We start from the raw sequence: 27,164 nt of genomic DNA on the forward strand, positions 1-27,164 counted from the left end.
CCATGCTAAGTGCTGCTCTGCACAGGGAAGTCTGTTTCCTGGTGGGATCCAGATTTTTCAGACACTGCCACTGAGGGTGCTAGACTGTGGCCAGTGGCTGCTGCTTTACGTGGCAAGATTTGTCCTGAACCCCCAGGCTGGGCCCAGGGCTGCATGACTACTTGGCCATCCTGGAATCCCTCCACACGCTCTCTGCACTCTGCCTCACTCCACCATAGGCACGTTCTCCTTCTGGGCTCCAAAGCCCCTGCCCGAACTCTCCTCCTTGTGGGTCTTTTTCCTTTATCGAGAGTCGTAGGTCCTACAGGTTTGCGAAGACACAATGGGGAGGGGAGAAAAGAGTGTATGAGTTTTTCTGAGAAAACCTAGGTTGGACTCCCAAAGCTGCTTCCACCTACCTCTGACTCAGCGGCTGTTTCTGGACCTCCCACCTGGAAACTCAGGGTGATAACATCTGCCTCGGAGAGTTCCTCTACCCTGAACGGTAGAGGAGGCACCAGGTTGTGCTTTTATTGTATCGTGGGCCAGCTCGGGGACACTTACAGGCTGTCTCATTCAATCAAGTTCCTTGCTTAGGAGTCTGTATCCCAGCAGTTAGATCAACAAGGTCACAGATGAGGGACTGGGAGAGCTAGCAGGACAAGCTGGGCCACTGCTGTTTGTAATCATTTCCCATTACAGTGGAAATTTAATCACGTCCTCAGTGAAGTGTCGGGCACTGCCCTGGGCACATGAACAGAACGGCTGCCGCTGGGAGGCACGTCCGTCCTCAGTCCCGTGGCCCAGCTGTTGTTCTGATGACCTCCACGTGTGAGGTGTTGGTGGCTGGTTCAGAAACCACCTTGGGAGCAGGGCCGTGAGTCCGCATTCATTCCCCTTTCACTTTGTGCTGGGGTCACAGTGACAGCAGTTGTTCTGGTGCCCTCTGTGCAGTGTGTGATTCGTGAGCAGGAGCGGGCCCGAGTTGGGTGGCCGTGCCCTGCCTGCTGGTCCTGGCCATTGCTAGCATTTTTCCCTTCTCCATGCAAGATGCTGTAAGGAGGCTGGACTGCCCGTCTGTGCCTGGATGTTTCTGCTACAGCTGCATTTGAACTCTACGTCTATTGGAATCCTTTCCACTTAGTTGGTCCAGAGGCAGAGCCATGAAGTAACGGGCAGTGCAGGGGCTTGGCCTGGCTCTAGCCCTGATCCTCAGGTTACTTGCCTAACCGCCGCCCTAGGCCTCAATTTCCTCTGCTGAACATTCTGAATCTCCATGAATTAGATGCCTGCCAGTTAGGAATTCTAAAATGTGAGCATTTTCTTTGGACCACCTGGTACCCCCCCCTCACCTAGGGGCAGAGGCCCAGCTTCCCCCTGTGGCGTTGGAGGCCTTTGTGTCCCAACCCTGCCTGTCCCACCAGCATCATTTCGCCCCGTTCCCTGTTGCCCACTCTGGGCCAGTGACATCATGCTGTGTGACACACCTAGGTCAGGAAAAGGGGAGCCAGGGAGCAAATGCAAACCTGGCCCAATGTGGGGTGTCTCCTCTGGCTATTCCTGGGATTCCAGTTCTTGCTCTCCTTGGGAGACAGTGAGGAAGGGGCGAGCTTATCTTTTACTCACTGGGGTTCATGTACAGGTGGCGAAATTCAGCTTGAGGCCAGGCCAAGTAAGCCTGTGTCAAACGCTCTCCAGGCCCTGGTGTCCGGGGGCTGTGTGTGCACCTCTTAGCCATGTTGGACCCTGGAATTTGTTTTTCATCCTTAAGAAGGAAAACGTAGTTTTATTTTACTGGCTTAGCTTGATTCTTCTGGCTTCTTCATGCTGCCCTCTGCTGGACAGTTCTGGCAACAGGGTCTGGAACCTCCGCCTCTGATAATTCATTTTACTCCTGCGCAAACCACTGGCAATCAGGAAAAGAGATGCTGATGGTCAGGTGATGGGATTTCTTCTCTGGTGCTACGCAGCGAGTTTCCTTTCCTGAGCATAGAGGAAACCCTCAGGAGTGTTCAGCCTTTGTCAGGTCACCTGAAGTCGCCCAGCATTCTTACTGACTTTTGTTTCTGGCATAAAAAAGGAGAAATCTAGCAGTGTCTGAGATACGCTCACGGTTCTGGGAAGCCCTTTCTGCAATTTGAGCTTATAATGCAGCAGTCAGGAGTGCCGTTGAATGCTGGCTCCCCCATTCCTGGTTAGGTACCTCTTGGGGAAGTTGAGTGACTGACTCATCCTGGTTCACCTGGGACTGTCTCCGTTTAGCATAGAAACAGCCTGAGAACATCCTCAGTCCAGGCAAATTTAGACAGTGGGTCACTGCAAGTTGATTGACTTTTGGAGGCTTTAGTATCCTCAGCAGAGGTACTGTTACCTCCTTCTGAGGGTTGTTCAGGGGGTGTCATAGGATCCTACCTGTGGAGTCTAAGCAGGTGTGCCAGTTTTCTAGGGCTGCTGTAACAAAGTAACACAACGTGCGTGCCTTAGACAACAGAAATCTATTGTCTCATGGTCCTGGAGGCCAGAAATCTGAAATCAGAGTGTTACCAGGGCCATGCTGCCTCTGAGACCAGTAGGGAAATGCTTCCTTGCCTCCTCCTAGCTCCTGGTGGTTTCTGGCAATCTTTGGGCAATCCTTGGCTTGTAGACCCATCACCCCAATCCTCCATCTCCCCAGAGCGCCCTCCCTGTGTCCGTCTTCCCTCTGTACATGTTTGTCTCTGCATCCAAATTTCCCCCTTTTAAAGGACACCAGCCATACTCGATTAGGGCCCACCTTCATAACCTAATTTTTAACTTGATTACCTCTCTGAAGTCCCCATCTCCTAATTAAGGTCACATTAGAGGTACTGGGTATTAGGGCATCAACATATCTTTTTCAGGGGACACAGTTCAACCCCTAGCAGCAGGGCTAGCTTTGACTCTTACTGTTATTTGTATCACCAGTATTGCAGTCATCAAGAAACCAAGAAAGAACTAAGAAACAGATCCTGTGCCCCAGAGCAGATGGCACAAGGGGCTGGGTAGGGCAGCCCCCTTCATAAAGTGGGGGTTGACGTTCAGTTCCTTGCCACCATTTCAGTAGAAAAGATCCAGGCACAGTCCTTCTGACCTCCGGGCTTTTGTTCTGTCTGCTGTAGATGGAGCAGGTGAGGAATGAGCTACTTCAGGAGAGAGCTGCGAGGCAAGACTTGGAGTGTGACAAGATTTCCCTGGAGAGGCAGGTGAGGGCAGCCGGCCTGTGAGCTGCCTCCCCCTCCATCGGCTAACCCTCCCCCACTGCACGGCTCTGAACTAGAAGCCCTTGGAGGTCCCTCCTTTACTTGGCATCCCAAGACCTCTGGGGGCTAACAGTCCTTTTCCAGAGTTGTTTCTCCCGGTGATAGGAAATCTGCATGGAAGTTCGGCAGCTAGGGGAGGAGGAATTGCATGTGTTATTTTCTAGATCCTGAAGAGGGCTAAATTCTAATGTAAAGAGAATGAAAAAGAATCCATGTCATCAAACACATGAGTGGCTAAGAAAGCTTCATTGGGTCATTATTTCTTTTACATGATTTCTGTTCATGTTCTTCACTGCACATGACTGGCACAGGAGCCTGTTTCTCCTGTCCCCCTGTACGTTTATAGGGCAAGGCAAAGCCTGTTTGACATCCGGGAGTCTTAGGACATGGCAAAAATTTCATTCAGGCTTATGAGGGAGTGTGATAGAACCTCCTTTTCTGACCTGCAGCTGAGTTCAAGGGCTTTCCTTGGAAACATCTCTGGGTTCCCCCGGTTTCCAGGCCACAGGCCCTGGTGCAGAAAGCAGCCTCATCGCAGGCAGCGACCAAACACCAGGTTCTGCGCCGTGTTCTTCGCTGCCCTGCACAGAGCGTGGCAGACACATAGCCCCTCACGGTCTCCCTATGTTCTTCCAGAACAAGGACTTAAAGAGCCGGATTATCCACCTGGAAGGTTCCTACAGGTCCAGCAAAGAGGGGCTGGTGGTGCAGATGGAGGCCAGGATTGCAGAGCTGGAGGACCGCCTGGAGAGTGAGGAGAGGTGAGCCGGGCCCACTGCAGTGCAGAGGCCCCAGTGGGCAGTGACAGTTCCATCGCAATGTGCTCTCACATTTGGGATCTCTCCCGATCCTTGTAGCCTGTGAGGAAGGCAGAGCAACTACAACCTTACTTTTATAGATGAGAAAACAGAGACCCATCAGAATAAGTGACTTCAGTAAGGTAGCCTGGCTGGATACTGGTGTAGCTGGGTAAAAGCTTAGGACCCCCACTTCTCAGTCCATGGCGGTGCCACTGTACTTGCTGTCCCTTTTCCCATAGTACAGACTGCCTCAGAAACTACCGAGTTTGAGCCACATTACAAGCCACTGACTCTGCCCTGGAGGCCAGGTGTATTTAAGCAGAGGCCGACTAGCCTCCATTCAGAGATGGGGCAGGTCCTTCCCCCGTGGGTGGGTGGGACATGGGATCAAGTGAGCACACTCCTTTCCAACAACTCCATTCTCTGCAGCTAACTCTTGAATGGCAGCCTGAGGGCCAGCACCAGGTTGAACTTGAGCAGCCTTCCAGCTGTAGTTCTGACTCCCGGCCCCTCACCTTCCTAAAAGGGGCGTGGTGTGCCGGCATTGGACGTTTTACATTATCTATTGTGTTAGCTGGACTTTTGGGGAGTCAGGCCAGAACAGCCTGGAGTAGACCCAAGACATCTGCAGTTTGTGACTTCTTGCCTTACAAAGTAAAGCTCAGGAACTCCAGGCAGGTCTGGCCCCGGCTCAGCCCCTCGCTGATTCTGCAGCCTTGGGCCAGTCACTCCCCTTCTCCGAACCCCGTTAACTCACCTCTCTCACAAGCAGCTTCTTCTCATGTGCAGTTGTGTTTCCCTGACCCTAAGCTTTGAGCTGACCAGGTACCCCTGTTTGGAGTTTCCCCTTCTCCACAGCCTGGGCTGGGCTCCCTGCAGGGATGGGAGTGAAAGCGTTCTTGGTTCTGCTTCCTCCCTTCCAGGGATCGGGCCAGCCTTCAGCTCAGCAACCGGCGGCTGGAGCGGAAAGTGAAGGAGCTGGTGATGCAGGTGGACGATGAGCACCTGTCACTGACCGATCAGAAGGACCAGGTAGGGAGCCTCTGTGCATTCGCTCGTAGATGAGATTGCACGTCTCAGGCTGGGGGAGCAAGGGAGGCCTCCCCGAGCAGCAGTGGAGTGTGAGTGGGCTGGTTCCTCCCTTTCCACGCACCTAGTCACATCATAGAATGGGGGCTTCTCGCCTACGTAATTAGGAGATAGCAAATTCTACACCCTGAGTTTGGCTTTTAAAGAGTCACCTTGTCTTACCGCCTGCTCTCCATGTTTCCCAAGAGACTGGCTGCCCCATTGCCCATGTCTTGGTTGCCTGGGGGAGATGGTGGCTGGACCTGGGGTGAGCTGAGTGCTGGGGCTGGGCCATCAGCCAGCACTCAACCCACACCCTGTCCCGGTGCAGCTGAGCTTGCGTTTGAAAGCCATGAAGCGGCAGGTGGAGGAGGCTGAGGAGGAAATCGACAGACTGGAAAGTTCTAAAAAGAAGCTGCAGAGGGAGCTGGAGGAGCAGATGGACATGAATGAGCATCTGCAGGGCCAACTCAACTCCATGAAGAAGGACTTAAGGTGGGCAGGTGTGGAGGCCAAAAAGGGCCCGATAATCTCCCCACGGTTGAAGCAGGCTCTGCCTTCAGAGCATTCGCACTCCTGTTGTCTCAAGCCAGCTCCTCATTGTTGCTTTTGGGGTTATCTTATCCTAGAAGTGGAGGCGGTTCTGTCCACTTCAGTCACCCTACATGGGCAGTAGGGCCTCATGCATGTCATTCTTATACCAATGCCCTGATGCCAGCTGGGCAGATACCATCCCTGTTGATCAGAAGGGGAAACAGAGACTTAAGGCAGGTAAGACTAGCTCACACCATCATGGAGGGGCAGTTCCTGGGTCAGCCTGGGCTTTTGTCTGACTTAGGGAGAAATAAGGTAAAGTTCTGATTTGTGTCCTCATGAGGACTAGATTCCCTAAGCCTGGTTTCCAGGAGAGAGCAGCTCTCTGAAGCTTGTCTGCTGTGGTCCTAAGGATGGGCGCGTGGAGCGGAGGGCTGGGGACTGTGTGGGTTGCTTTTTCTGCTCCAGAGTCTCTCCCCAGAGTATGAGGTAAGGTTCATGAGATTAGGTTCTTGCTAACCATAGAGCTGAGCTTTTCTTGGAGGCTGGCTGTGACATGGGGCTCTGTGCTGGCTGCCCAGGTAGTTCTCATCAATGGACAGAAGGCTCCAGCCCCTTGAGAATCCTGTAAAACAGGGCCTATCAGGTCACTGGCCCCAAGGTTGGCATTAGGGTGCAGCATTTAAGAGGGCACGAAAAATCTCAGTAATTAAGATAGATAACATTTTAATGCAATATTTAAAAGATAATGCATGCGATCCATGGTGAACAAGATACCAAAATTTTAAATTAAGACAAGATCAATAATGACAGCCTGGGGAAATCAACATTACTGATCCTGTCCCAACCTGGCCCACCCCATCAAGATGGGCTTTCCATACTGAAACGGGGGCAGTGGATTCCCTGTGGCTGAAGGGAACATCACCTGTTAAGTTCATGTGTTTCTTTTCTGTGCCACTCAGTGGGATGCAGGGGCAGCAACCCAAAACCCTTCCTTTATCTTCAAATTAGTGACGGGCCCAGGGCCAGGAAACATGCCCCTTATTGTTTCAGCAGACTGAAGAAGCTGCCAAATAAAGTGCTGGATGACATGGATGACGACGATGACCTCAGCACGGACGGGGGAAGCCTCTACGAGGCGCCCCTGAGCTACACCTTCTCCAAGGACAGCACCACCGCCAGCCAGATCTGAGTGCTATGGAAGTGCCGGTCATCACTGTGGGAGCTGCAGCCGCCCAAAGCGGGAGGCAGGGAGGGGAGCGTCCGTCTGCCACCGAGACCATCGCCGCCCCTTTGCACAGCGTGCCAGCTCCTCAGCGTTACATTCCTCGCCAGGGTCTCTCAGTGGGTCTTTGACAGGAAGCTTTTGCAGTTTAAAATGTTGGGATGCCTGAGGAACAGGAGCCACCACCCCCTGGGGTGTTGTGAGAGATACACTTTGGTAGGCTGAGGCCCCTGTTCCACAGTCACTATTTGCATTGCTGTCCCTCCTCCCGTCCTAACTGCCCCTGCCAAGACAAAGGCTCCAGAAGGCTAGGACTTATTTAAAAGCACCGTGCAGGGAGGAAACGATGTATAGCTTGTACGTATTTTAAAGCAGACCTTCTCACAGACTGCTGCTGTTGCATTTGGAATGTGATGGAGGCTTGGTAGGATGGCTGGTTTGTAAAGTTCACACACCTATATTGAGTATTTTTTTTTTTTTTTTTTTTTTTGAGATGGAGTTTCACTCTTGTTGCCCAGGCTAGAGTGCAATGGTGCAACCTCAGCTCACTGTAACTTCTGCCTCCCTGGTTCAAGTGATTTTCCTGCCTCAGCCTCCCAAGTAGCTGGGATTATAGGCGCCCGTCACTGCTCCTGACTAATTTTTTGTGTTAGTAGAGAAGGGGTTTCACCCTGTTGGTCAGGCTGGTCTCAAACTGCTGACTTCAGTGATCCACCTGCCTCAGTCTCCCAAAGTGCTGGAATTACAGGCATGAGCCACCGTGCCCGGCCATTGAGTATTCTTTTTTAAAATATGAAGCTATTAGATTTTAAGTATTGAGGAGCAGAGGTGAGAGAGAGAGAGAGATAGAGAGAGAGAGAGAGAGAGAGAGAGAGAGAGAGAGAGAAAGTCAAATAAAGACCACTTTGGAAACGAAGGTTGTAAAAAAAGAACTGTAGTGGTCACGGATAGCTAAGACTGAGAAGAGCAGTTCACACGGTCTGGGTAAACACGTCACTGGCACAGGGGAAAGCCAGAAGGTTGCTTGTGTCTGTGACTGCAGCTATGGCCTTGTTTGCTTATTTTATCTAGAATTCTGTTATAATTTCTGAACGTTCTGAGACCTGTTCCCAGTCACTGATTGCAATTTCTTTTACACAGATTGGATAGGGAGACTTATAGGTAAGGCCTTAAACAAATGAGGCCGTTTTTGGAAGGATGGGGCCATGTGGTCATGTCTTACTGGTCCTTTCCCTGCTCCTCCCACAGCAAGCTTTTGGGATCGGGGGAATAGGAGGGTGTGGGGGAAAGGTTCATAGACTTAGGTATGAGAATGAGGTGGGAGGTGTCTGGTGAGGTCATGGGGGAGGGGAGAGGAGAGAGGAGATAGGCAGGTGTGTGTGGGGGGCCTAGTGTGAGAAGGAAGACAGAGAAGTTCTTGAAAGCTGGGGGATGTGTGGGCAAGGAGTGGATTGAGCAGGATCTCAGGTTTATGTTGAGGAAGGGAGGAAAGAAACAGAAGTCAGGCAGAGGTGTGTCTGTGCAAACTAGAGAACTCCTTCCAGTTTCCTGGGACAAAGAGACATTGCCAGCAGCAGGTCGCAGGGAGTTGTTGAGGTCTGTGGGCAAGGCCACATGGCTGGAGAGGAACTTCAGGGAGCATGGCATTGGGAGGATGCTAGATATCTGGGGACTCCCTTCTGGCCTTCCTGTGTCACCTCACAATGTGGCAGTCTCCAGGCATACCCACAGGCCAGGCCCAATCACAGCTGGGCTTCCACAGGTCAGAGTATGGGACAGGATGTGGCCAGGGAGAGGACCCTGTGAGTTGGTGACATATATGGGACAGAGGTGGTAGTGTTCAGCTACTTCAGCAGTGTCCCCAACCATCCCAATAGGCGGGAGGCCTGTGGGCCAGAGAACTCTATGACAGTTGCCATGGGGTCCCACCTGCGCCAGGTCAGAGCCCACCCGACAGGATTCAGAATGGTCAGCCCAGTTTAAGAGTGGGAGTCTGGAGCCAGAGAGCCAAGCCCCTTGCACATCTACAGGGTCACTGTCATCCTCACCACAGCCGGGGGTGATTCTCATCTCTGCTTGCTTGTGTGGGGTGTGGACAATTCCTCCCTTTAGTCATTCACTCATTTAGCAAATATTTATTGGGCATCGATGATGTGTCAGGCACAGTCCTTGGCACAGAGAATACAGCAGTGAATTAAACAGGTACAAATTCCTTCCCTCCTGGAGCTCAGTGTCGGGAAAGGGGGTGGTAGATGACAATCAAACAAATCGACATGGAGGTCGAGCACCTCTGTACTCAAGCCCTCTGTCTCTCTGTCCTCCTGAGGACACGACAAGCCTGGTTCCCTAGAGCTCACTTTGACCCTTGATGTGTTCATAATTTCCCTGCTGCTTCCGCCATCGTTAGACATCAGCCAATAAGCCTGCCTGGAGAAGCCTCAGCCCACTCATACCTAGAGACGGAGCTGGGGAAGGTCAGCACTCCCAAGAACTTGGGGAGCGTGTGTCTGTTTCGGTTTGAGAGAAAGTGGCTGCCCCTCATTCTGGTCAGTTCTTTCCAGTAGCCATGGGGCTGGCTACAAGAAGCAAAACGGCCCATGCAAAGAGAACAGAGGTCACTTTTCAAAACACTTGCATCATTACCCTAAAAATAGGCTGTTACGCATTTTGACAATTGTGCTATCCTACACTCTGAGGGAGTTGGCAACGCATGCGGTATGGTGGAGTGGGAAGAGTTAAGAGACTAGAAGTTAAGACAAGGGTTTTCAAGTCCCAGCTCATCTCATCTCACCCCAGTGACCTTGACAGTGTGCTCACTCTCAGAGCCATGGATTGCCTGGAACAAAGCGAAGATGAGGGCCCACGGTCCTTTCCAGGTATAACATGCTATCGTTCTTTAATTTTATTTTATATATACATACTTTTTTTCTGTTTTTTTTTTCTTTAAGAACTAACCCCAATCAAGAATATTTTCTTTAGCTAGCTTAAAAAGAAAAATATATCTTATGTAAAAACACATACATGGCCAAATGCAATACTGAAGAGACAATCATCCTGTATCTTGTGGTTTTTCCTGCTTCTGAGTGGTGGCTACAACGCCAGGTGGCTTATCCCATTGGGTTTCTGCTTTGGGGTGTGGTTTGGTTGCTTTGGGTTGTCATGGGAAAGAGACACTCTCCTTGCAGCTACCTCCATGTAAGTGAATTCCTGGATAAAGCAAGATTTCCTTTCAATAAACACTGTCACCCAATGGGAATTTTGACTCGCCTGTGATTGTGACTTCTTTGTTTTCTCCAGAGCTTGGCTCTGTGTCCTCTAAGAAACTGCCAAGGTGAGTGGCTGGGAGCTACTGAGGGAAGTGGAACTTGGAGGCCTTCCAGCCCTGGGACCGGTTTCTGAAACAGAAGGGTGGGGACTGGTCAGTGGTGAATGCGGAGGGAATTAATGGCCCTGGATTCTTGTGTTATTCTGAGAAATCCAAACTGCCCGTTCCAGAAAATGGCAAAAGAGGGAGCATGTTCAATGTTAATTACAGAATAAACAGGAGCCCCCTGTGTACCCCTTTTTCTAAATTCGAGGTCTTCTGCAATCATAGTTGACACATAATCTCTCTCGATCTCACACCAGGCCCATAGCAGGCACCACAGTCTGTATTTTACAGAAAGCAAAACAGCTTCCCCATGGAAGGGGACTGACGATGATCATTGTCATCAGATCTGTCTATTCTTTGCCCTGTCCCCCGGAGGGTGACCCGTATAGGCCCTGGATTCCTTGATGGCCGCTCTGGTTGGGTTCAGCCAGTGGGAGCAGGTGGAATTCTGGGTATGTCTGCATCACTCCCTGCTCTGTGTGGCATTTTCAGGTGGGCTCCCCTGGGACTTGGGTGATCTTCTCTCCTTCAGCCTCTAGTTCTAAGTGTGTGTGGGGGGGTAGTCATGGCTTTCTCTTGCTGTTCCTCTCGGTCCCTGCCCTGGTGGGTTCCTGCCACACTGCCCACTCACCAGACCAGCCCTTCATTGAGCCACCAGATGGCTCACTGCTGTGTCCTGTCCAGAGCTCTGTACACAACCGCCTCTGCCTCCAGGTCAATGTAGACGACCTATTCCTCCAGCTCTCTGGCAGCACTGATTCTCCTCATTCTAATTGGAAGGGGTAACCTAATGTAAATGAGATTTTCTAATTTTAGTAAGTATAAAGGCTTTGTATAGATTGTTTCCTTTTTTTTGGTAAAAAGTCAGATATATTGGTATATTGAGGTACATAATTTTCTAATTTGTAGTAAAAGTCACCCTTTTTAGCATTTTTTGCTTTTGTATTTGGGCCTCTGTATTTGGCCCTTCTACCGATGTCCTCTTGGTGGGAATGAGATTCTGAGTGGATACCTTTCCCTCAGGTCCTCGGGAAGAATGTGAGTCTGAAGGCCCAGAGCCAAAGCAAAAACGTTCCCCCAGGCCGGCAGTTCATTTCCTTCACATTCTCAGCATTCCTCCTCTGAGCTGGTGGATAGTTACGGGCAGCCTGTCTTTGTTGGAAGACTGTCATTAGCCAGAAATGTTTCTGTTGTAAATCTTCAAATGATTGGGGAGAAATGACTTGACAGCAGGTGCCTCTCAGGGGCGTGACAGCCCCAAATTCAGACATTCTAGGCTTTGCAGAGGGATCCACATGCCTTGGTCCTGCCCTCAGACCTGCCGAATACATAGGACTAAAGATTGTCACTGACTTTCACGGGCATGACTGAGACCCAGCCCGTCTCCATCAACAAAGAAAGGCTGGAGTGTGTGCCCCTCCCGGGTTATGAAAGCTAGAGAAGTGCAGGTCACAGAGACGTTCAGCAGTAAGTTGAATGTGGTGTGGGGGGAAGGTTGCAAGGCTCCCACTGCGCTGGATCTCACTTGTCTCACCACAGTTGTCAACAGCTCCTAGGGGACAGGAAGTGTGATTCCAGAGGTTTGCTGGGTAAATGCAATTAAACGATTTTTGAGGAAAGGCGGAAACTGGTTTTTTGGGAGGTAAGGAAGCCGAGTCTCAGGGAAGTTGGGCATTTTGCCATCAGCCACACATGGAGTGAGTAGACAGCCCACAATTAACACCTGCCAGCGTGGAGCAGGCACCGCCGGCAAACAAGATCTAGGACCTTACGTGCTTACAGTGGGGCTACAAAACTGTTATTAAACTAAATGGAAATGACCTGTCAATATTAAGTCCTTCTATATTTATGTGATGCCCAATGTGTCTGTCTTTCCTTGTGCTTTGCTAATCAGACCTCTCGCCTGAGTCTGGCTGTTGGGCTGGAGGCTGGAGGCCCGGGCTTAGCAGCAGGGAACTGCCTTCCTGGAGGTGGCAGCATAGTCTCTGCCAAGCCAGGGGAGTGGTCCCAGTGGGAATGGGCTCTGCCTTCCCGTGAGTGGGCAGGAGGCTGACCTGTGTCCAGACAGGGAGAAACCTTGTGGGTCACAGCAAGCTTTGGGACTGATGGGCATGTGCAGAGCTCATCTGGAAGGCGGGGGATGCCTCAGCCCCCCCCCTTTCCCGTGAGTAGCAGGGCTACAGCTGTGGAAGTAGGACCCAGCCTTTTGACGCAGTGTGTGGTGGACTGGAGATGGGAAGGGTTGTGTGTGCAGGTCGTGGGTAGTGCCCCTGCCACATACAGAGATCCCGGGCATCTCTTCTGGACCCCACCCAGGGACGGTACAACTTTACTATGGGAACAGACCCAGTAGTATATTGGGGCAGTGGGAATGGTTCTTTACTAATGCCTAAGATCCTTTAACAGGGCAGAAGCCATAACTGGGCAAACCTTACAGGCCAAGAATCATTTGCACTTTATCTGATTTCATCTGCACCCTGTGAGGTAGGTGGCGTTACCCGCTTGGCGAGTTAGGAAATGTGTATAAAGATCAGTAACTTGCCCAGGGTCACCCAACTAGTAGCTAAAGTGGCTAAGTCCCAGGTCTGCCACTCTAACCACCCACAGTGGCCTGTACCTTACCGTGGCCATTCTCACACTGCTGCCCCTCTGAAATAGTCACTGCTGCCTTCCCTAACTGAGGACACTGGACACAAAGGCTGGGCCGCCGGATTGCAAGTCTGTGCTTGCAGCCTGAGGCCTGCTCTAAGGGAAGGCAGATGGCCTGCCTCTCCTTTCTGCAAAACCCCTGCCACCTGCTGCGTGCTGCCAGCCTGACTCACTGACTCCAGCTACCTCTGGGCCTCTGGCCCTTCTAGGACGGGCTTGTTTTCCAGGAAAGGGTTTGGAGATTAAGATAAGCCAGCTGCCTCCAGTTAAAGGCCCTGCTGCCTTTGAAAGGGCCGGGAAGCCTGCCAGTCCAGCTCCTTGGTTTGCTCGCTTCTCTCCGTGGCTGGGGCTGCTTCGCCTTTCATCTGTCCCTGCCTATCGTCGGGCATGAATACTGAGGCTGTTTGGAGACAGGCATAGGACTCCCTGCAGAGCGAGGCAAGGGATTTGTAAAACGGGTACCCAAGCTTCCTCTGAGGGTCTGGCTCCCCCATGGCCCTGTCTGTTCTTCCTGGGGAAGCTGCTTCTGGCATTTAGGGAACGAAGAACTAGAAAACAGAACTGGCCTCCTTTCAACCTGCCGCCTCCTCCAGCCTGGGTAGAATCCAAAGCTCTGGCCTTCCTGAGCGGTGCTTGTTCCTGACTTACGTAGATGGTTTTCTAAACCAAGTTCATTTTCTGAAACAGAATGAATAATTCACTCTACTACCTCCTCCGCTTCATGGCAGAATTTTTTCTTTTTTCTGTGTTTTCATGGCTGCTGGATTCTAAAATCAAGGTGCAAGATGCTTTGGGGCTTACTAAAGTCATGTAGCCTTCCTAGGCCCTGTGGAAAGGTTAGGTGCACCCAAGATAACCAGGGTTGGTTATTTCCCGTGAGAGTCAGGGGGTGCAGGCTGGAAGCATAGCGCTCCCTCCGCCCCCGCGCTGGCCATCATGTGGAGTGTGTGCTTTCTAAGAAGTGCCAGCCTGTGTCCAGAGCCTGCTGGGCAGATGTTAAGCTAGCTGTGGACTTAGTCACGGTGACTCTGCTACCAACAGCAGCAACGTGGACATTTAGGGAGGAGCAAATAAGAGGAAGGAAGAAGCAGGCGAAGTAACAAGGCATGATATCTGATCTCTAGGCATTTCCAACGGAGGGATTTGGTTTGTTTAGGTTTCCACCACCAAGAATTAACAGTGGTTAACAGCTGTTCATATCTGTCTGCTTTACCTTTTTAAATAAACATTACAGATAAAATTGAAGTTCTCTTTTTGTCCCTCACTCCCTGCCAAAGGCAACCACTATTCTCAAATCTACTGGGTATTCTATTCAATTTTAAATACTTTTACATGTATGCATCCATGAACACCATGTAGTATGTTTTGTGTATTTTAAAATGTCATATACGTCTTAGCGTCTTGTACATAGTACTCTGTGACTTTTACATTCAACATTATGTTTTTTTGAGGGCTATGTTGATGTCGATTATTTAGGCATTTGTTTTCCTTTTTAATCATTTATTGCTTGAGTACCTAGACAAATTTATACAACCAGGGCACAAACTGTAGATGATTCATATTTCCAACTGGGAGGGAGGATTCGCTTGGTTTTATAGTATCGACGAGCCAGACGGTGAATCCGGCTCTCTCAGAATCAGACGGAATTTAGCAGCCTTATCCTTTCTGCTCCTCTCAAGATGCTTTTGAACAGCGACTGCTTTCTTAATTAAATGGTAGAGATCTTCAGGGAGATCAGGAGCAAGTCCCTTAGACTTCAGAATTCTTAAGATGTTATTGCCTGTCACAAAACGCACTTGTGCCGCACCGTGTGAATCTCTCAGGATCACACCGATTTGTGAAGGAGTCAGGCCCTTCTTGGCCAGTCTGTAAATCTACTCCTTCACGTCATCAGATGTCAGCTTCAGCCAAGTAGGTATGCTGTGGTGATAGGGCAAAGCCGACTGGGACAGGCCCTTCCTGGGCGCATGCATGCGACCCCTGATGGCGGCAGTCAGGCAGTGAAAGCTTGTTTTTATTTTTTTATGGTAATTTTTTGGGTAAATTAAGTGTTGAATGTTGAGTTTTTAAAATACTGGTTGCTTTACATGCCATCCGCTTCAAAAGGAGTTGAATTCTGCTTCAGGCATAACATGGTAGCTGGTATCAAATTGAACTCTTCCGCTGAGAACAACTAGAAAAGGTGGACAGAAGTTTCTTAAAAACAGCTGTTTGAAGACCTGGGAGAACAACCAAGACATTCTGACGTGGAATTGACTATTGTTCTTCCCTGGCTGCTGTTGCTCCTTGGATGGTCGGATGGGTGAGAGAGGTGCTCACAAATGCCCTGCAGTTTTTTTTTTTAAGACAAAAGATCGCCTCCTTCAGTTTGAAACTGTAGTGGAATCCAGACAGCGGGGTCTTCGGGCACTGGGAAGGCTGGCATGGGGACACTGTGGAGCAGAGCCAGGACAGGCCAGGCTGGGAGCTATATTGTAGGGTGCTCAAATTCTACCAAGATTCTAAAATATCACAAGTGTAATTAGGGGTGCATTATTTAAAAAAATAGTCTAAAGGAAGTCAGTACCTTAAGAGCCTCACTGGGGAGCAGTAAGACCCCAAGGGCTGACTTGACCGATGGCACAGTGACTAAACTGCACTGTAAGGAGAGTGGATCCAGGCAGGTAGTGTCAGGGTGAGGTTTGGCTCAGCTGGGATGTCCAAGTTTGGGACCAGAGCTGACCAGGCCTAAACAGTAAAAGAGGAACACCAAAAACTGCCCCAGAGAACTTCTTTCTCCATTTTCACCCTAGAGCACTGTTTCTCCTTGTCCTTCCAGTATGGAGAAGAAATACTAAAGAATATTGATTGGAAAGAACACTGAATTCTCAGCCTGTTTTGGGGTGGCATTTCCCGCTTTCCTTGGGTGGCCACATGTCTAGTTTCAGGATCACAAAGACCAAGGTCTCAGCAGCTCTCTCCCCTGTGGAACAGTGGTGGCATCTTCTGTGTGATGGTGAATTTTAGGTGTCAACTTGACTGGGCTAAGGGATGCCCAGATAGCTGTTAAAGCATGAACTCTGGGTGTGTCTGTGAGGGTGTTTCCAGAAGAGATTAGTCTCTGAATTGGCAGACTGAGGAAAGCAGGTGACCCTCCCCACGGTGAGCAGACTCCATCCAATCTGCTGAGGGCCCTAACTGAACAAAACGGTGGGGGAATAGAGAATTCATTCTCTACTTAAGCTGAGACATCCATCCTTCTCCCATTCTCAGACATCAGTACTCCCTGCTCTCCAGCCTTCAAACTCTGAATGGGACTTACACAATCACTGCTACCTGTCCCCCCGACACCCCCATTTTCAGGCCTTTGGGCTTGGACTGAATTACAGCTTGCAGATGGAAAATCATGAGACTTCTCTGCCTCTAACTGCATGAGCCAATTCCTATAATAAATCTCTCTCTCTCTCTCTCTCTCTCTCTCTCTCTCTCTCTCTCTCTCCCCCCACACGCACACACACACACACCCATTGGTTCTATTCTCTGAGGATCCTTGATTAATACTCTCATTCATCCCTTGAAACACCCACCTCTGGTGTGGAACTGACCATTGTTCTTCCCTGGCTGCTGTTGCTATGGGCACGGTGCTCGCAATCCTCCTTGGATGGTTGGATGGGTGAGAGGGGTGCTCATACATCCCTGGGCTAGCTGGGGCTAGTTGCCTTGTTCATTTTGCTATATTCTATTTGGACCCTTTATGACTGGAGTATGTACTACACTTAGCAAACTTTTAAGTTCAACACAGTAGGTGGAATCCTTACATCCTGGGAGTAGCTCTTCCAACACTTCAGAACTAGAGGCGTGCATGGTGGTGTGTGTTCTTAGGTACGCATTTCCTAGATACACGGTCCTGAAATGGAGTAACACCTCAATTTGCCAAGAGGCCTCCCGTGTGCTCCTGCTTGGCAGGTGGGGAGACTGAAAAGATTCATTACTTCCTTTATGTATTTATTTTTCTATATAGAATAAGGTAACTGTATTACCAAAAATTTGGAAAATAACCCCACCAGACTGATGCAACCATTATTTGCATTTTGGTCATTTCTTTCCAGTCTTTTTTTCCTACACAGTTTTTAAGGCATAGGTACAACTGCAGTGTTTATATGATTTGTATATGTTTTTGTTGTCACTTAACATTATAAATATTAGATGATGATTTTTTAAAACTGCTTTTTAAAAATACACTTAAAAATCACATCCCATTGAGTGTATCCTATCATCAGTTAATTATAATACTATTCCTATATTAACAGATGTTCAGGATTTGAAATTCTGCCTTCCTACGTCAAATACTGTTATATCTGTAGCTTTTTCATCTTTCAAATAATTTGCTTTGGCTAGATGACCAGAAAGAGAAGAGGAAAGAAAAAAGTCTTTAAGTCTCTATAAGAGTTCCTAAAATGGTTTGGCTATGTGATCCAAATTTTATGTTGAATTGTAATTCAAAGTGTTGGGGGAGGCACCTGGTGGGAGGCGACTGGATTATGAGGGCAGATTCCCTTCATGCTGTTCTCGTGATAGTTCATTCTCACGAGATCTGATGGTTTAAAAGTGCGTGGCACTTCTCCCCTCACTCTCTTTCTCTCTCCTGTTGCCATGTGAAGATGTGCTTGCTTCACCTTTGCCTTCCACCATGATTGTAAGTTTTCCGAGGCTTCCCAGTCATGCTTCCTGTACAGCCTGCAGAACTGTGAGTCAATTAAACCTCCTTCATAAGTTACACAGTCTCAGGTAGTTCTTTATAGCAGTGTGAGAACGTACTAATACAGTTCCCAAATTGATTTTCAGAAGGGTTTACTAGTTTGTATAGACCCAAGCAATTACAAATGTGTCAGTTTCTCCCTTTCTCTCTCCCATCAGCTTTGATTATTAACCTCTCTCCCTGAGTAATAGATTAATCTTTCTTTCATCGGGGCAATTATTTTTTTATTGTTAGTGAAGTTTCTTTTATAAATTGTCCTTTTGTGAGTCCTTTTAATTTTTTATCTGTTGTCTAGTGTGGTTTTTGAGTAGCACATAAAAGAAATGCAGATAGTACAGGAGGGTAAAACAGTGAAGAGTGAGTCTTCCATTCTTGGCCCTCATTTCTCCAGGCTTTACCCAGAGGCAATCACTGTTTCTAGTTTATTTTGTTTCTTCTGCTTCTTATACCTTTTTCTTGGGGACTCCTGGATCCCTTGCCCTCTGGCTTCCCACTGCCTTTCAGCTTCTCTTTCTAGGGCACCCTACCCGCAGCTGCAGTGTCAGGCCTGGTGCATCTTTCTTCCCTAACAGGCCCACAGTGGTCAAATCTCTAAACATATGAACACTTACTGGGGGAGGTAGTGAGGATGGGAGCCAGTGGGGGAAGTGGCCTGGGGGGGAGATATTGCCAGGTAGATCTCATCTTCCTGAGATGGCAACAGGAGATTTGGACCAAAGGCTTAGGCCCTGTGGGGGACAGCATTTTGAACCAGGGACTGCGGAAGTGCAGTTTTCTTGGTTCTCAGGTGGCCTCTTTAAGGAGGAGACTGACAGGTGACGGAAGGCTTCACAGTCCTGATGTAATAGCTGAGGTAGACAGCAGGGGGAGCTGTTGGCCACTTCTGGCCCAAATGTGGCACAGGAAAAGATTAGTGGCTCCTGTGATCCAGGGCCCCACTTCACCAGTGGTGAAGTGCCAAAGAGGACTTTGGACAAACGAAGCTTTACCTTCCCGGTGTTGCCCAGGTAATCTGGTGCTCCTATGTTACCCTTATGTGAACTGTCGCGATATTTGCATTGCAACAAATTGAATTCCAACATTTATTGTGAGCTGCTATTTTGTGAGAGACCTATGTCATTCATGCATACCTTTCAAAGGGCAGTCACTGTGCACCTAGTTTGCACTGGCTTATGTTGAGATGAGTAAGGCTCAGTGCTGGACCCAACGGGATCAGAAATGTCCACTGAGAACGGAAAAAACAAGGAATGGAATTTCCAGCACTAGAAAAGAGGTACAGATGAAGTATGGCGGAGGTTCATGATGGGAAGGAGTGTCACTGACTGGAGCAATCAGGGCAGGATTCATAGAGGAAATGGCATTCAAAAGGGCTTTAAAATGGGTGCAATATTTTAGAACGGTTTATTACGAAATTTTAATCTTCTAGAAAGGTGCATCTTTGTTGGAAAAAACAGGGAACACGGGGATGAAAGCTGGGCTCAGAGGATCAGTCAGTTGCATTAAAATCTTAAATAAATGAAGTGGAGAATTATTGGAAGTGAGACTGGAAAACACGTTTGGATCCGTATTTTTGGAGAACCTTGAATACCACTCTTAGTAACAGGGAAGCAGTAGCTGCTTATAAGCAGGAGATTCCGGATAAAAAGTAGAGAAGTTGGGTTTTATGCCTTCTTGTCATTTCTGAGAAGATGAGTAATTTTAAAAAAATAGCCAGTGAAATTTAGTTCCTATAAAAGGTGTGATCCTTGATCATCAATAAGGACAATCAGCTTCTCCCAATGGAGAAATCTCTCATGATCCATTTCACACATCCCTGAGTGCAAATTACTACCTAGTCCACACCAGTGCTTCTCAAACCTGAGTGTGCATCAGAATAACCTTGAGGGTTTGTGAAAACAGACTGCTGGGCCCACTCCCAGAGTTTCTAGGACAGCCGAGAATTTTTTTTTTTTTTTTTTTTTTTTGAGACGGAGTCTCGCTCTGTTGCCCGGGCTGGAGTGCAGTGGCCAGATCTCAGCTCACCGCAAGCTCCGCCTCCCGGGTTTACGCTGCCTCAGCCTCCGGAGTAGCTGGGACTACAGGCGCCCGCCTAGTTTTTTGTATTTTTATAGTACAGACGGGGTTTCACCGTGTTAGCCAGGATGGTCTCGATCTCCTGATCTCGTGATCCGCCCGTCTTGGCCTCCCAAAGTGCTGGGATTACAAGCTTGAGCCAACGCGCCCAGCCGCGACAACCAAGAATTTGAATGCTGATGCTGCTGGTCTGGGGACCACACTGAGAACCTCTGGGTTTAAACATCCTACCTGACCTTTCTAAGTATATCCACTGGGTGGCAGCAGAGAGCACCACAGGCATTGCACGGAGGTCAGACCTGGAAAGCCCAGGCAGAGGCTATGGAGGGCTATTTCTGTGTGTTCAATGTAGGTCATTTTTGCTGCCAATGACAATACAAACCATCCACAATATCAAACTCTTCAAAATTCCAGGATGCGTTGTATAAGAGGATGATTGATGACTTGGATCTTGTTCCTTTTCCAGGATGTCCTCAGCCAGACCCAGTCGAGACACCCTCTACCACGCTCCCCCAACAAGTCCCTCTTTTAAAAAGAGAATAGTTTTTAATAACTTTCAAGGTTACCTACAGAAGGGTTTCTGTTTGAGTAATGTCATGACTGTAAAGCTGGCAAGAAACTGTATTACCAGCTGATAGCTTGAGTCAAACTGGAAAATTACGAGCAAGTTTTTCCATGAACCAAGAGGAAGTGTCCAGTCATTGTTGAGAGCAGGTTCACAGCTGTGTACAAGCTCTAGGAGATGGGGAGGCCCATGCAGACCTACTTCCTTCCAGAAGGAAAGACAGAAGAAACACGTTTTGAGTTTTGAGTTTGGGTTTTTAGATGGTTGGGAAGGTTATATTATAGGATTAAAAAATTTTTTTTTTTGAGGGGGGATTTGTTTGTTGATTTTTGTTTTTAAGTTCTGAGAGTTATTTTCTTTTCTCTTTTTTTTTCTTTTTTCTTTTTTGTTTTTTTTGAGACGGAGTTTCACTCTTGTTGCCCAGACTGAAGTGCAATGGCGCCATCTTGGCTCACGGCAACCTCCATCTCCCAGGTTCAAGTGATTCTCCTGCCTCAGCCTCCTGAGTAGCTGGATTAGAGGCATGCGCCACCATGCCCAGCTAATTGTATATTTTTTAGTAGAGATGGGGTTTCTCCATGTTGGTCAGGCTGGTCTTGAACTCCTGACCGCAAGTGATCCGCCCGCCTTGGCCTCCCGAAGTGGTAGGATTACAGACGTGAGCCAGCACGCCCGGCTCTGAGAGTTGTTTTCTACTAACCAACTATGTACTGCTAGATTTTGGAATAAAAGGTTCTACGTGTTTGGGGAGGGGAGGAAGGAGCAGAGTCAAAAAGCCCCGAGCAATGATAGGATGGATTAGAGTTTGGAAAGGCAAACGTGGGGTCCAGAACACACTGGTTAGGCTGTGGCAAGGGGGTCCTCTTGACATCCTCTAACCAGATCTCACAGCACACTTCCCGCTGTGTCTCTGCAAAGACCAGCCCTGACCAGACCCAGTGCTGACGTTAACCGGGTGCTACCCTGAGCGAGATGGCATCCTGCCACGCCTGCTCCGTCATCTGGGAGATGCCTTGTCAGCAGCTCCAAGGCCTTCTGTGGGAAGGCATGAGAGTCTGTCCTCACGTCTGTTTCCCTTATGACCCAGCAGTGGAAGTTCAGCCCCCGCTCTCCTATCTTCCTGAATTCATCCCATCCTTTGTTGGCCCTGTTTATGGTTTCTTCCTGTACTCTCTTTTGTAGATTTTTGTAGAATTTCAGAATTGACTGTGATATTAGACGTGATCATTTCTGCTCTGCCTGCTGCTGGGGATTTGTGGCACTGACCCAGTCTCCTCACTTTCCTCATCGTGGCTGTATAGTCAAAAAGGCTCTTAGGCCCTTTCTACATTCTTTCTTCTCCAGGCTAACATCCTTTTCTTCTTTGAGTCCATTTTTAACATTGGTTGTGAGTTAACTCCTTACCCCTCCCTCTCTGTTTAGTCCATCCTGGTGACTTCCTGCCTTGCTCTGATAGTGAATGGTGCTGGTGGGAGCAGGACCTTCTGGCTGCCCCCAGGCAGGCCCGTGCCTCCCTCGAGGCTTTGAGATTGTGATGTGTGTGTCTCTCACACCAGGGTGGGAGCCCCTCGAGGGAAAGAACTATCCCTTTCTTCCTCGGGATCCCCTGCACTCAGCATAGCCCCTCTCAGACAGCAGGCATTTCGAATTAAGCAGAACGTTATAATTCTGCGTCCTAGCCTTTATAAATGCAAGGCAAGACTAGATTATGTTAGCGGATTTGTCAATATTCGTTTGCATCAGTCTTATTGCACAGATGGGCAATTAAAACATTTTAAATGGGCTGTGCTTAAGCGTGGTCCCCCTCTCATATATAGCAGGCTTTAAAACACTGCATCACCCTTAAAGATCTGCTTCTCGGATTTGGGCTGTTGAGGTCTTTTCCTTCTTCCACCTCATTCCCGCAACTTCTCAAGAAGTTGTCTACTTGCGCTGCTGACACATTGTGAAAGTGCACAGGGACACGGCCCTGAAAGTGATCAGCTACCCCCACTGCCCATCAATGGTTCAGTGAAGGACGGCATCCCTGCTTGGAATTTGACCATTCAGTCTGCCGGTTACCGAAACCATGTTCATGCTTCAATGTAAAGGTTTAGCATAAAGGTTACCTCCTAGATGATGCTTCAAATCCAAACTGCTCCCTTCCCTGGGCTCCTGTGGTCTTTTGTTCTCTTGCAGTGCTTCCGGACTGTGGGTAGCTGATTATAGTTATTTTTTCCTACGTCATTAGGTGGTGAGCTTCTCCGGGACAAAGTCTGTCTCATTATTCATCTTTGTTTGTAGCAGGTGCCTGACAAATATTGATAGAATTAAAATAACTTTTGTTTGTCTCACATTTTGATAAACGAACAGGGCTATATTTACCTAAACGTTTGATTTCATACATGGACAGCGTATTTCCTCTCGGGCTTTTCTCTTCCTAGACTGGATAGATTTAATGATTTTAGTTTTATGTCATAGGACACCCCTCCACCTGGAAGAATTGAAGTTCTGTTAAGTTTAAGGGTTTCTGGTTAATTTGTAAACTGTTGAGAAAGAATCCACCTTGTTGTGGTCAAAAGGTGACAAATACAGTTAACTTCAACAAAGGGCAGAGAGTCAACTATTCTTTCTGCCAATGATTGCTTTTGTTGTATGCTTGAGATCAGATACTAGTCATTTGTATCCCAGTTAACTTAATATAGATAGCATTTTCTAATATTTTCAAGCATTGCTGTAATGCTTTTTAATGCCTGTTTTGAACATCAAGCTTTTAAACTCATTATATATTATTCTATAATTTATAGAAAAATCACACTTTATCTAATTCTTATAGGCAATATTTTTTTTGGTATTTGGAACTTTTTTAAAAAGAATAGTATCCTTAGATTGGAATTATTGTGTCAAATAATATGAATGCTTTTTTGATTCAATTGGATTTTAAATTAATTTTTATACTTACTCAATTTATACTCACTGTTGAAAAATAGAGAAGCAATTAATAATAAAGTCCCCCTTGGTTTCACTATTTAGAAATAACTACTAGAAATATTTTTATGTATATTTGTGTACACTTTTGTCTCTACATGGATATTTATTTCACAAAATGTGGAATCTTATTGTTTATGCTATTACATATCCTATTTTTAAAATTATTGTGAATTTTTTCAGGTGTAAAAAGATATTTTCTCAAAAAAATGTATTTTTTCAATACAGTTTTAACAATTACACTGTATTCCATGGAATAATAATACTAATAGCTAACATTTATTTTGTGATTTTTATATGCTATGCAATATTCTATTTGTTTTATGTACCCAAGCTCATTTAAACATCACAACCCTGTGAGATAGGCACTATTACTCTATTTTAGCAAAAAAAAAAAAAAAAAAAAAAAATCACGCATAGAAATAGTAAATGACTTGACTAGATATGCGTGACCCAATAGACCACTGTAGAACATTTTAGTTATTTATTTTTTGTTTGCCATCATAAGAAATGTTGCTATTAATTCATGAAACAAATATTCATTGAGCTCCCACCCTATGCTGGGTGTTCTGCTAGAAGCTTTGTGTATAAGGGAGAAACTGTTGCAGAAAGTGGACTTGGCGGGGAAAGAGACCTATTTGAAAGGATCCTAGTGTGAGACGGGGTTCTCTGTCTTCTGTTTGCTCACATCACGGAGGGGAACTCCATACTGCTACAGCAGCACCTGGCTGGACGTGGTTTTGTCTCTTCCGTCAGCCGTGATATCTCTCGCCCCACTTCCTTGCTCTCTCAGGAAGGCCCCCTCCTGCTCCGCACACCTGCCAGGGTGTGGCCTGTGGAGTTGACCTTCTTCCTTCCTGAATCAGACAACCAAAGCCGGAAGCATAACTTCAGAGGCTAGTCCTGTACCTCTGGTTTTGTTCTGTGTTCTAAGCAGAGTTTTCACGAATAATGAAAATGCCTAGGAATGTTCATTGCCAGTTATTAAAGAAAAATGGAATCGGCTACTGTATGGTGTAATAGTCCCCAGGTTATCCCACCCTTTCTGGCAGGCTATTTACTCATGTACTTTTAGTATACTGAGGGAAGGCTAAGAGATCTCTGGGCAGTAGGTAGGAAAGAATAAAAAGTCTTTGAGTTTTCAGGTATTTTCTTTTAATGGTAGCTTCCAACCAGGCACGGTAGCTCACGCCTGTAATCCCAGCACTTTGGGAGGCCTAGGCAGGCGGATCACTTGAGGTCAGGAGTTTGAGACCAGCCTGACCAACATGGCAAACCCCTGTTTCTTCTAAAAATACAAAAATTAGCCGGGCGTGGTGGCACACGTCTGTAATCCCAGCTACTCGGGAGGCTGAGGCAGGAATATTGCTTGAACCCGGGAGGGAGAGGTTGTAGTGAGCTGAGATCGCACCATTGCACTCCAGGCTGGTGAAAGCAAGACTCCATGCATCTCAACAACAACAAAAAACTTTTATTAAGATATAATTTACATACCATATTATTCACTCAATTTTTAAGTGTAGAATACATGGGCTTTGAATACATTCACAGAGTTGTGTAACCATCACCACTGTTTAATTTCAGAACATTTCATTACCCCAAAGAGAAACCCCATCCCCATTGTCACCTCTCATTCCCCCCACCCCAACCCCCCAGCTCCTGGCCACCACTAATCTGCTTTCTATCTCTATGAATTTGCCTATTATGGGCATTTCATGTGAATGGAATCATATGTGGCCTTTTATGTCTGACTTCTTTCACTTAGGATGATGTTTTCAAGGTTCATCTATATGGGAGCATGAATCAGTGCTTAATTATTTTTTAAGGCTGAATAGTATTCCATTGTATAAATAGAACACAAACAAAATATAAATTTTCTTTCTTCATCTGTCAATTGATGGATATTTGTGTTGTTTCCACATCTTAACTATTATGAAGAATGCCGCTGTGATCATTTGTATAAAGGTTTTTGTTTGAACATACGTTTTCAATACTCCTAGGTGTATTGCAGGCATAGAATTGCTGGGCGATAAGGTAACTTGACGTTTAACCTTTTGAGGAACTGTCAAATTGTTTTCCAAAGTGACTGTGTAACTTTGCAATCCCACCTGTCATGTATGAGGGTTTCTTGAGTTTTTAATTGCAGTTACCGTGAAGTCTGTAAAAGCCAGGCACTCACAGCTACAGTGCACAATTCCAGAATGCAGAGGAAGTTTTCAGCACACCTCTGGCCCTCTTGGCAGGGATACCAGGCCTGCATGTCTTGTGACTGCACATGTTGTTTAGACAATGGTCTCTGTTTGGTGAGCCACAGTTTTCCTAGTGATAGCCGAGTTTTATTGGCATTGCTGACCTATGAATCTGATGTCTTTGGTGCGGAGCCTCTATCACACTTTTACCCAGAATCCCATTGCTTTGGACCAATAATAACAACATTCCCTTTGTACAGGTCTTTGCAGTTTGCAAAGCACTGTGTTACTTCCCTTTTCTCCAGAGCCTTATGCTCTGCTTTCCAAGGTGTTGGCCTTAGTATAGCAACGTAACCACTGCTAAGGTGGTAATGGCCAATAAGATGTTGGCTTTTCCTCAAGAGACTCACTGAGTCCTAATATTTCCCTAGTATACATGTATCAGTAATGATGAAGATGTCAGATGCTGCCATAGAGCAAGAGACTCACTGAGTCCTAATATTTCCCTAGTATACATGTATCAGTAATGATGAAGATGTCAGATGCTGCCATAGAGCAAAATGACTTTTGAGGCTCCCTCAAATCTAGACTTAAAAGACTCCCCCTCGGTGTGCAGGCCGTAAGCCTGGCATTGTTGTAGGAACTTAGTACTGTTTCAAAGCCAAAATATTTTTCTTTTTGAGATGCAGTCTCGCACTGTTGCCCAGGCTGGAGTGCAGTGGTGCGATCTTGGCTCACTGCAAGCTCTGCCTCCCAGGTTCACACCATTCTCCTGCCTCAGCCTCCTGAGTAGCTGGGACCACAGGCGTCTGTCACCACACCCGGCTAATTTTTTTTGTATTTTTAGTAGAGACGGGGTTTCACGGTGTTAGCCAGGATGGTCTCCATCTTCTGACCTCGTGATCCACCCACCTCGGCCTCCCAAAGTGCTGGGATTACAGGCGTGAGCCACCGTGCCCGGCCCAAGCTGGAAGATTTTTCTACATCTTTCTTCTTATACAAAGATCATTTGTGAAAAAGCTAAGATTGATGGCAGGTTTTCGAGAAATTTTTCTTTTGGTTTATGCTGGTTTGTTTTCCTAAATAGTGAACATGGAATTGCTAAATTTTTAAAAGAAGCAAAAAATTGATGGTAGACCCAGGAGTTAGAAGGCTCTGGGGTTACAGTTCTTCCACAAGGCAGTTGCTGTTTGTGAGTGTTCTTTCTTGTCTGTAAACCCATTCTCTACGCCTGAGAGAACATTCCTTACAGCCATAACTCCTTAAAAAGGATAGCCTTTGCAAAAGACCTTTGTCAAATGTTTTTCATCATCTATAAATCACACACAACTGTTTCCCCTAACATTAGCATCAATGTGTATGCCAGTTTCCTCTGAAAATATCAAGCATGACTGCTCCTTAGAGAAACCATGTTTCTACCTCTCCTCCTCACCAAAGTTGATCAATTCCCTAGCATTCTCTGTGTCAACATTTTACTGTGTGTCAGCTCATCCTGAAAAAAAAAAAAACAACAACAAAAAAAAACATGCTAGATTATAGGCATGAACTGCCTTCAAAATAACTCCCTGGAGAGCTGTGTGCTTTCTAAGCCTGAGCAGCTCAGAATCCTGGTTCATGAAGGATTGTGGTCTAAGGGCTGGCTATTTCTTGTTTAAATTCAAATTTATTTCCCAGCTCCAGTGCAAATACACCCTGGCAATACTACCCTACACCACTTTCTGGTACAGTC

The 27,164-nt window shown here is 47.3% G+C and overlaps 2 protein-coding genes and 1 pseudogene across 13 annotated transcripts in view; 2 read left to right on the forward strand and 1 right to left on the reverse strand.

The window, feature by feature from the left end:
- CGNL1 (cingulin like 1) overlaps positions 1-10,140 on the forward strand; it is a 175,425-nt gene extending 165,285 nt beyond the window's left edge. For 8 of the 12 annotated variants that reach the window (XM_028850973.2, XM_028850976.2, XM_028850975.2 and 5 more), the window contains 5 exons: positions 3,117-3,200; positions 3,894-4,018; positions 4,981-5,089; positions 5,457-5,620; positions 6,713-10,140. In XM_028850973.2, the coding sequence (XP_028706806.2) occupies positions 3,117-3,200; positions 3,894-4,018; positions 4,981-5,089; positions 5,457-5,620; positions 6,713-6,851 (621 nt within the window). In that variant the 3' untranslated portion in view covers positions 6,852-10,140. The remainder of the gene's footprint in view (positions 1-3,116; positions 3,201-3,893; positions 4,019-4,980; positions 5,090-5,456; positions 5,621-6,712) is intronic. The other 4 variants (XM_028850974.2, XM_077939478.1, XM_077939477.1 and 1 more) reach the window with 1 other exon arrangement.
- The window catches only part of MYZAP (myocardial zonula adherens protein), a 338,107-nt gene that overhangs the window by 193,008 nt on the left and 117,935 nt on the right, over positions 1-27,164 (forward strand). The window lies entirely within an intron of this gene.
- LOC144329764 (small ribosomal subunit protein uS15 pseudogene) lies at positions 14,367-14,969 on the reverse strand (annotated as a pseudogene).

The sequence above is a fragment of the Macaca mulatta genome, chromosome 7 (genome assembly GCF_049350105.2).
Source record: "Macaca mulatta isolate MMU2019108-1 chromosome 7, T2T-MMU8v2.0, whole genome shotgun sequence".
NCBI lineage: Eukaryota > Metazoa > Chordata > Mammalia > Primates > Cercopithecidae > Macaca > Macaca mulatta.